This window comes from Alosa alosa, chromosome 17 (assembly GCF_017589495.1).
Source record: "Alosa alosa isolate M-15738 ecotype Scorff River chromosome 17, AALO_Geno_1.1, whole genome shotgun sequence".
NCBI classification, from domain to species: domain Eukaryota; kingdom Metazoa; phylum Chordata; class Actinopteri; order Clupeiformes; family Clupeidae; genus Alosa; species Alosa alosa.
In genome coordinates this window covers 25,135,366-25,145,192 of record NC_063205.1, presented here as the reverse complement: position 1 = coordinate 25,145,192, position 9,827 = coordinate 25,135,366, and the positions used below count along the sequence as shown (strand labels likewise).

At 44.5% G+C, this 9,827-nt stretch overlaps 1 protein-coding gene across 1 annotated transcript; it reads right to left on the bottom strand.

Annotated features, from left to right (window-relative positions):
• Window positions 1-2,203: 2,203 nt before the first annotated feature.
• Window positions 2,204-4,125, bottom strand: ascl1a (achaete-scute family bHLH transcription factor 1a). Its single transcript, XM_048268841.1, has 2 exons — window positions 3,252-4,125; window positions 2,204-3,102 (listed from the first exon to the last, which is right to left on the bottom strand). The coding sequence occupies exon 1, from the start codon at window positions 3,859-3,861 to the stop codon at window positions 3,265-3,267; it is 597 nt and encodes a 198-aa protein (XP_048124798.1). The 5' UTR covers window positions 3,862-4,125; the 3' UTR covers window positions 2,204-3,102; window positions 3,252-3,264.
• Window positions 4,126-9,827: the final 5,702 nt, after the last annotated feature.

Genomic DNA, 9,827 nt, shown 5'->3' with positions numbered 1-9,827 from the left:
GATAGCTGCGACAAACAAAAAAAAAGCGATGCCGTAAAATAGGCCTGTGGTCGCTCTATTTATCTTTGATTTTCATTATTCAGTGGCCTTCAATAGCGCATACGCTCGTTATTCAATTATTTTGGTGGGAAGTAAGGCCTCCGTTACCCTAGCCAAGGCCAAACCTCTTCAAAAACATAGCTCTCGCCCGGCCTCCTCTGGAAATCAAGCAACACTCGCCAGAATAGGCATCCAAAGGAAAAATATCGTAGTTTTGTAATAGGAGTCGTATCCAAAACTGCCAATGGAATATCACAACCAGTCTGATATCAAAGAGAACCTCGAGAGAAAGGCAACGCCATTCAAATCCCAAAGTGAATTTCACACCCGATGAGTGGACGCCTTCTCCCATTGGAATGCCGTTGACAGACAAGTCCAGGGCTTTGGAAAACCACGCCGCCTCATCGATTCGTGACCAAAGGGTTGATAGACGCGCGAATAAATTACGAGAGCTGGTCAAGGGTTCAGAACAATCTCCTCGTTTCTTTGGTGACTTCACATTTAAGAGTGGGCACTGTTTACTGGACCTGTAGGAGTGACGGTGCGTCAGTCTGTCATGTTAGCGTCAAATCCGTAAAATCTCCTATTTCTTCTCCCTATGGCCTTACTTAAATCAGCGCCCTTCAGCCTCCCCACATTGGTAGCCTTGGTCACTGGTCTAATTAAAGTGTGTGTAGGTTACCGCTTGAGTGTATCAGTAGCCTTAGCCTAAGTAACGTAACTAACTGTTTTCTTTTGTTTGTTTACTTGTTTTGTATTTGTTTGTTTATTTGTATTATATGCTATCCAACTTGGTTGCATAGGCCTATTGTACCGTTGGTGGAGGTGTTAGGCTTACAGCAGAATTCTAAATAAGAAATCCGCTCTAATCATCTAAATAAGAAATCAGCTCTGCGTTTGTAGACAATACGTAAGAGGAATGACACCTGAATATTAAACAATATTCCCCTCGCCTTTAAGACTAATTGTTTCAACATGTCAGCAGCCACAGTTTAGATACACATATCAGCGGGGAACTCCCTAGTATGACTTCTTTATCTGGAGTATTTAGCGCCGGGCTACACCACCGGGTAGGCTATTATTGTGTTCTGCAATAACTCATCTGCGATAGCGGCGCGAACAATGTCTGGCGCAACTTTTCATCTTTATTATCTTTCGTCAGTTTGTTTCCTCCTTTGCTCTGTTCTCTTTCTCTCTCTATCTCTCTCTCTCTCTCTTTGTTTTTTTTCTCTCGTCCCCTCCTCCTGTGCGTAGGGCTGGTCGCGCGCTGCTGTCAGAAGGCACACGCCGTCGGCCAATTCAGTGCGCGGGCAGCACTCGACCACTTTACGACCTCATTCACTCATTACCGCCGCGCACGCGCCAGGCAGCACAAGCGACGCTCCACCTGTCAGATAGGCTCCGGTGGTCGCGCGCAGAGCGGTATGCCAAGATGAAAAGATAAGTCCCATTTAACCACAGGCACATAGTGTCAGATCTAAAAGTTTGACAAGAAGGCGGGGGACTGCACAACGTTTTTAAAACAACTTTCGTCCTTTAAAGTTATTTCCTTTCACAGATTAGCCTCTTTGAACTACTGGATGGACCAATTATTTTAACTCAAAATAATGCACACCAGCAGAATTTTATACTATCAATAAATAAGCTCTGTTTTGTTTCAAATAGGCTACACACACACACACACACACACACACACAAAATATATTTTGATCACCCATAAGTTCGGAAATATCTAATGCCGATCACACTGACAAAATGTGTTGATGTGTTGTCAAACAACACGTTGTCTAGCCATAGAGTCCCCCATAGCCGTCCATAGCAGGCAGATTTGGCATGCTGTTCGGGTTCAGGGGGTGCAACAGTATTCAAGTCACGTCCTCCTCAACCGGACACCAACCGAGCTTCTGAGCGATGCACCCCATTCATGCTATCCTCGGGCTTTTGTGCCACACTGATTTCTAAATTGCGATGAGTGCATGTGTCCTTGCCATCAGAAAATGTTTTTTTTTCCTCCAAAAATGTTTTGCTGAGAAGATACCAGATGACTTCAAATGGAAAACATGACTGAATAACTCTCTCTCTCACACACACACACACACACACATACAGAGAGAGAGAGAGAGAGAGAGATGCACAACACAAAAACATAGGAACCAGAAGTTGATCATTTTCATATTGCTTTATTGTGAGACTAGTGTAGAAAATATTGTTAAAGGCATATTCATCTTTCTTTTGTCTATTAAAAACCAACCCCTTTAAGTGAAGGTGGTATATAAGACAGGTTGCATCAATACACAATATACAGTCCATTGTGCTCCGTGTGGACAATAGCGTAACCTTTGATCATTATGAACTCCAAGATATTACAATAACATGTAATTCCTATTAAATAAGACACGTTGGTGCTAAAATATCACTTGGAGTGTCAAACTCCGTACAACCTCAAAAACCATGACAGGGGAGTCAGCTGCGATGTTTTTACAGTCTACACAGGCGAGAGGTCATTAGGCAATTAATATATTGTCAAAATATATACATATGAAAAGAATGTGTACAAAACATCTATAAATCTCTTACATACAAAAATAGCTTAATATATCTCCAAAACAAACGTTTATACAAATAGAATTTCATATAATAAAATCCGCAAAAGTTGGAAGCATTTTTAGAATTGTGTGTCAGTGAAACATCTATACAAAGAGGGTTGGACGTTCTTTGATTGGATTTAGCATAGTTTGAAAACATTTAAATAGTGTTTGTATGTGCCACCGTATGTGGAGTGTCATTTTAAATTAGGGCATTTTAGGACGAATGCGCAAGAAGCATGAGTTCCGGCGCGGTAGGCGCTTTGTTTTGCCCGACAGCAGGACGGATCGTCGTATCTTGAAGCCCCTTGGCTCTAGGCGTTGAGGCCCGATACCTGTCGGTGTCATTCGGGGCCATTGCCGGTTGTGGACACATTGGTCCGGAGCGCAAACGCAGTGCTTTGTGTTCGTAGAAAGCATAGGGGTCTACGAGGCCCTTCTGGAACGCTGGCAGTGCAGATGAAGCAGCAACATCATCCTGTGATTTAAAAAAGAGAGAGAAGGACGGATGAGTCTTCAAACTAAAACCATAACAAAAGCAATACCCTCCAACTACGAAAAGTGCCTTGACTAATAATAAAGTATGAATAGGCTCCTGATTGTAATATATTAATAACAACAACAAACCTGCAATGGGCGCTCAGAACCAGTTAGTGAAGTCCAGAAGTTCTTGTTCTTCGGGACTTAACGGATCGTACGAGCCCTCGTCTGAGGAGTAGGATGAGACTGGTGATCCCGCCATCGAGTTCATGTCATTGGCGTAGTTCTGGGACATGGTGGGCGAGAGTACGCCTGACTGGAAGGCTGCACTGACTGCGTCGTGCTCGTCCAGTAGCTGCTGCAGCGCGCGGATGTACTCCACAGCCGAGCGCAGTGTCTCCACTTTGCTCATCTTCTTGTTGGCAGCGCCGTTGGGGACGTGTTCGCGCAGCGTGGCGAAGCCGTTGTTGACAAGCTTCACCCGGTTACGCTCTCTCTCATTCCGTCGCGCCACGGCATGCGGCTGCTGCTGGGGAAGGCTGTAGCCGAAGCCGGCGAAGTTGAGCCTCCTTTTACACCGCAGAAGTTCGGGGGAGGACGACCGATGTCTCTTCATCTGCTTGGAGGCGGACTTGCCGCTGCACTGACTGTCAGTCGGGCTGAGCTGGATGCTCTGCGCGGCTGCTGCGAAGAAGCAAGTGGGAGGCATGAACTGTTGCTGTCCGACGCTGATTTCCATCTTGGCAGTGATATCCATTTACCGTAGATGTAAAGGGTGGAAAAAAGAAAAAGAAGATCAACGAAGCGATGACTGGATGAGTCGCTTGCAGGGAAAATAGGCGTATGCTTTCGGGTTGCCCGGTTGACCGTGCGTCTAGCTCGTGGCGTTCACGTGTGGCTTTATGCTCCCTTTTTTTTAGCTGTTGTCAAATGGGCAGTGAGGTGGACTGCAAGCCTCGCGCGCTCCTTGAATTGCTCTGAGTCCGGAGAGGGGCCACTGGGGGCTTTTTCAACGCACGGGCAGCCCCCCACGCGCCCAACCTGACCACGCCTCCTCGCGCCTGCTGTATTCACCTTGGGCTGCGATGCTGTTGCAGTTCGTACGCCAGGCGCGTGCCACTCCTGCTACTGAATAAACAACAGAATCCTGCGCACAACTGCTGTGCAACTTTAAGACTTTGGAAGTAAGGAGACAAGGACTCTCCGTGGTAGCCTATTGTGAGAGTGTTGTGCACGTAAAGCAACTTTTCTGAAGTCGCTCTATCTCAGATTTCACACAACTTATCAGTTACAGAGACATTAAATTAAGTTATGACTGTGCAATCAAACTGTACACACTTACAACGTCTAACAACCTTCATTCATACATTTGAATTAGAAGGGACCCTTACCTTACAAAAGTCCCAGTGAACAATGGAGCTTATTAATACTTTCTTTGAGAAACCACATGAACTTATATCTGAACTCGAAGTGGCCCTATCATTACGAATGGAATAAGCATTTTGTTCATTCGAAAAATCAGTATAAACAAAATTAGACAGACAAATGTTGAACACCATCCAAACCAACGTTTAAAAGCATTTTAAAGCTCGTGTTGACTGGGTACAGGCTGAGCTCGGATACTCTGTCCGTTTGGGTTTATGGTGCTGAAAGACAGCTCTCTTCAGCACTTACGGGTGGACGAGTGAGCCACAACTAAAACCAAGCACGGAAGAACTCTTAACGTAAGTTGTTCAGTACAGGTGTGGCTCAGGCGAACAAAGTCATGAATTTCCCCACTGGCGTTGATTCAGTCCCCGCCAGTCTGACTCCGGGGTTGGGCAAGATGCTTCCCGCAGCCATAGTCTTAGATATACTATTCATGCTGCTGCTAAGACTTTCACAACTGCGTTAAGAGTATCGCGTACTGAGTGAGAATGGAGCTTTGTCTGGTCGAGGCGAATTTTCCACTTTCATTAAAACTAATCAGTGGAACGGAAGGTAAAATCTGTGAGGAGGACGCTAACGCCGCGTATTCGGAGGGGTTTTTGTGTATGATTGGTTACACTCTATTTTGTTACAGTAGACGCGACACAGTGTATTTCGACATTTTTGTCTTCTTTTAAAAGGGAGAATAATGGAACACATCTTTCAAACCGGGACAAATCCAACCGACTCTCAACTCTATGAATAAGTCCCCCTCCCTCTGTTGGTGGGTGCGTGTGCCTGTGTGTGTGTGTGTGTGTGTGGTGTGTGTGTGTCAGAGAGAGAGAGAGAGTAGGCTATGCGTGCTGTTAGGGACGAGGCGAAAGAAAAGGAGAATAGGGACGGGAGAGAGGGGGGTTCGATAAATTGTGCAATTTTTCTGTGTTGGCTGCGGCATTCAAGATCAAGCTAGCATTGAAGAACCCAGTCCCCTCCCAACTTTTTCTCTTTTCTCTCTCTCTCCCCCACTCCCCCTCCTCTCCCTATTCTGGCGCAGTGAGAGTTTAGAAAGAAGCGTGGGTTCTATTCAACTGCCCCCCACCCCCCTCGCATGCGCGGGGCTTTCTGAAACCTATCTACCGTGCCCTGTCAGTGCAGCTCCGGCGTCCAATTAGCGCTTTGTAAAGACCGTCTTTCTTTTGCGCTCTTCTAGAGGCTGAGCGAGCGGTAGCTTCATTCGCGAAACATCCAGTCACGACTAGGTGTAATAATTAATATGACATCTGGGCCACTGTGTCTACATTCGGCCACCTCTGTGTATTCCTACCTCTCAGTCTGAAAAAAAGAGTATATATACTTATATATATATATACGTATATATATACTATACAGTCTGTTCTTCTCTGAGAAGTTTACTGCGACCGTTCACGTTCCACAAAACAAGTATAAGTATATATACGTTTTTGATCCCGTGAGGGAAATTTGGTCTCTGCATTTAACCCAATCTGTGAATTAGTGAAACACAAACAGCACACAGTGAACACACAGTGAGGTGAAGCACACATTAATCCCGGCGCAGTGAGCTGTCTGCTACAACGGCGGCGCTCGGGGAGCAGTGAGGGGTTATAGGTGCCTTGCTCAAGGGCACTGGTCGGAGCTCGAACCGGCAACCTTCCGGTTACAAGTCCAGAGTGCTAACCAGTAGGCCACGGCTGCCCCAATAGACAATAGAAATCATAAAGCGTCTAGGGTACACTGCGCGTCCTTTTTAATCCATAGGGGTATGCGTTTGCTAACCTATATGGGATTATTTATGAATGTATTAGTTGTTAAAAATAATTGTGTATGTGTGTGTGTGTGTGTGTGTGTGTGTGTGTGTGTGAGAGAGAGAGGGGGGTACACCTAGGAGAAATGTGTAGCCTATATATTCTACAGCCCAAACTGTACTTGCACCTGGTAAAGGTATTTTGTTGTTGTTCATGTTCATCAAAAGAGTCCCACACTTATGCAAGTATAGTCCTTTTTTGGCTAAAGCTTTCTGAAGTGTGGCATGCCGGGTAGCCAACAGCGACGCGACCACCCAGCCCCTCGCTCTGCCACGCGCCAGATTGTAAAGTTAGACATTGGTGCATGTGTGATGATGATGTTATTGTTTTGCTTGGCCCAAATCATATATTTGCTTGGCCCAAATCATATAAGGGAACCAGGCGTATTAAAGAGTTAGGCTAACTAACCCAAAGGCATTTGTCTTGTCATCCTTGACATAACACACGTTCCCATTTTCTGTTGCGGGCCTACTTTTTTTACCTTCCTGCTGCCTTGGTTACAGGCGAGTGTGCCGGTCGAACAGGTGGGAGGTCCAGGTGCTCCATACCTTATCTTCTGTCCCAGAGAGACATTGTGAAATCGCTCCAAGCCAAGTTCCCCTGTGGTCCTTTACCCCTGTTACTTGTTGCAACTTGTTAAGACTCAGCTGTGATGCAAAACCAAAGCCAGCCGTAGAGCGCCATCTAAAGGAGAGAAGGTGGAACAGAGCCTGGCATTGAAATTGAGAGTCAAGTCGGCACCAGAGGGCGTACGGCAAGTTAGGGGGATTTTGGTGTTATATGATACCGGCTGTTACGTGATGTACCCTCTTTTTTTTTTGGCCTGAGCAAATAAAGTGGAACATGTTTATGGATCACGTTAGTTAGATCAAACTAATGTTTGGCCAATGGATTCTCTTGTCTCCGTGTAAACACTGTCATATGAAACTCAGATCCATACAGCAGCAATATACTGCTTAAACCTGGCGCACACTGCTCTCTAGTGGTGAAAAGGTGTAAGGGATAGCGTCAATCACATCCAAAACAGTCTCCGCACCATCCTCCTATTATGGCCAATGTGAAAAAAGACTAAAGCTAGTCAACTTCTCCCGAATCCAATGGTGAGCTTTGCTATCAGTATGTGTATAACACCTTCCCCCAAAACACTATAGTGGAAATACTAGAGATTGTAGATTTATTTTATTTTAAAAACGCAGTTTTAGGGAAACATTTTGAGAAATGTAGCTCCATGACCATGAGTTCCCATACATTTATATGCAAGATATTTTATATAATATTCCTATGGGAATTTCAATATTTTAAAATATTTTAATCCCAACTCAATATGCATTGCATCAGACAACAACAACAACAATAACAATGTGTGAGTGTGATGCAGGATGTGACATACAGTATCAGGCCTCTCCGTGACAGAAAACTTCACAGATGTGTTATCTATCTGAGAGAGCTGCCTTAGCAGCAGCATCACAGTGCTGCTTCTCTCCAATCTACAAAATGCCAGAAAGACATCACACCACCACTACATCTCCAATGCACCCTTGACGGTGCTGTACTTCATTACATTACATTACATTACATTACGTGTATTCATTTAGCAGATGCTGTCATTCAGCATGTTAGACATACAAGAACGAAATTCACTCTCAGGACCATCAGTGTCAGTAATTCACTAGCCTATAATTAAAAATACTAAGGTTAAATATAGCATAAATAGGATAAAAAAAAAAGCAGTTCAATCAAAACAATCAAAGCAGCAAGTATTTCAGGGCATCAGCAGCCATAAAGTGCATACAGTTCCGAAAGTGCATTCAGTTCTAGGAAAAAAGGGATGGCAGTCCTTGAGTTCACAAGCCTCACCGCCTCTGGGTAGAAACTGTGCTACTTACAAAATGAGGAATGACATTCAAGCTGTAACACAGAGGAGAGACCCTTAGGTAACAATATTCCTAGCAAGGGGGCTATAGGTAACAATGAATACTACAACAACAAATACTATTAGTAAAGGATTGAGAGTGCAGCAGTATGAGTTCTGGTCAAGTGTTTTGAAGGAGATGGTGGTACAAGGAGAAGGAGAGAAGAGGGAGGTGCATGGTAAGAGGGTTGTTAGAAATGTTAGGAGAGAGGAGGTCGGCTTCGCTCAAAACTTACTTCGTAGAGGACCTTGTAAATTGTATATCAGGTTGGACAATAAAAAGTTGCTTCCAGTACACAGTACACTCTGTTCTTCACTGTGTAACAGGAGGTGGGAGCAAAAAATCAAGCTGACGAAAAAAAACATGTATTTGTCTCTGTGTGTCTGTGTGTCTCTCTCTCTCTCTCATTCTCTGTGTGTGTGTGTGTGTGTGTGTGTGTGTGTGTGTGTGTGTGTGTGTGTGTGTGCAGAGATTGAATCAAGTTGGGGTGAAAAACAGACATGTAGCTGAAGTTACAAACTTTGAACAGTTGCAACAGGTTGTGTGCAACTCAGCTAGGATCTGCTATGAACCTCTATTGTGGACATTCATTGGATCCCGTCTCTTGGTAGCCCTGGCAGTAATTTGCTGCCGCTAGGGGCGCGTCTAGATTTCTAGGTTAGTCTCTTGGTTCAGGTAGGCCTCCAAGCTACCTGATTTCTCAATTTTGTATAGCGCCTCTAAGTGGTGGTCTGACGAACAGCCACTCTGAATGAGATGCACTGATATTAACTACGAAACCCACCCTCAACTCCCACACACTCCTTTCCATGTTTCAGACACATTCATATCTGTTCACTTACAAGATTATCACACTCTTGCATTTGTATCTTCCATTCAACTTAATTAAGTAGCCTACATGTATTGTAGCGTTCACTGCTATTTACATACATGCAAAGGAATACTTATCAAAGCAGATCAAAATAAGATAATTCTATCAAAAAATATGCAATTATCTGTTTATTATGGTTGTTTTTGGCCACAACCACGCCTCACAACCTTTTCACTCAACCACACACAAGACACGAAACTCGGTTCTCACTGGCATGGAAAAAGGGGGTGGCACCCCAACATTGGCCCAGGTTACACAGCCTATCAGCGAACAGTACACACATTAACCTGCCCAACAATAATGTTGCAACCATAACCGTAACTCGGATACGCTACAGTATTATTATGCATGCCTAATTTTCTCAAAACAAACTAGTCAGTTAAAGACACGTACTAGGATAACCTGTAAAATCCAGATAACATCAGATGTTCGTTTGTTTTATGCCCACACATAGCTTTCTAATCATTTGTAGCCTAATTATTAAGTAATGCCTTGCGCACCCTTCCCCTGAGAGCATTGAGGAAGGTGTTATACCTGAATAACTGTTAAAAAAAAACCAGGATGATTACAAACAGACAGCCTCCCGCTAGCATCCAGCCAGCAAACAACTAGAACCAGATGTGCCTTGATGGCCGTTTCACAACAGCTTCAGTGGCCTCCATTCCCAAACCATCGCGTGACAGGCACCACGGGCCGAATTTTTAGGGGG

Excerpts from the sequence above, each read along its gene's own strand:
- ascl1a (XM_048268841.1), bottom strand. The coding sequence starts at position 3,861 with ATGGATATCACTGCCAAGATGGAAATCAGCGTCGGACAGCAACAGTTC.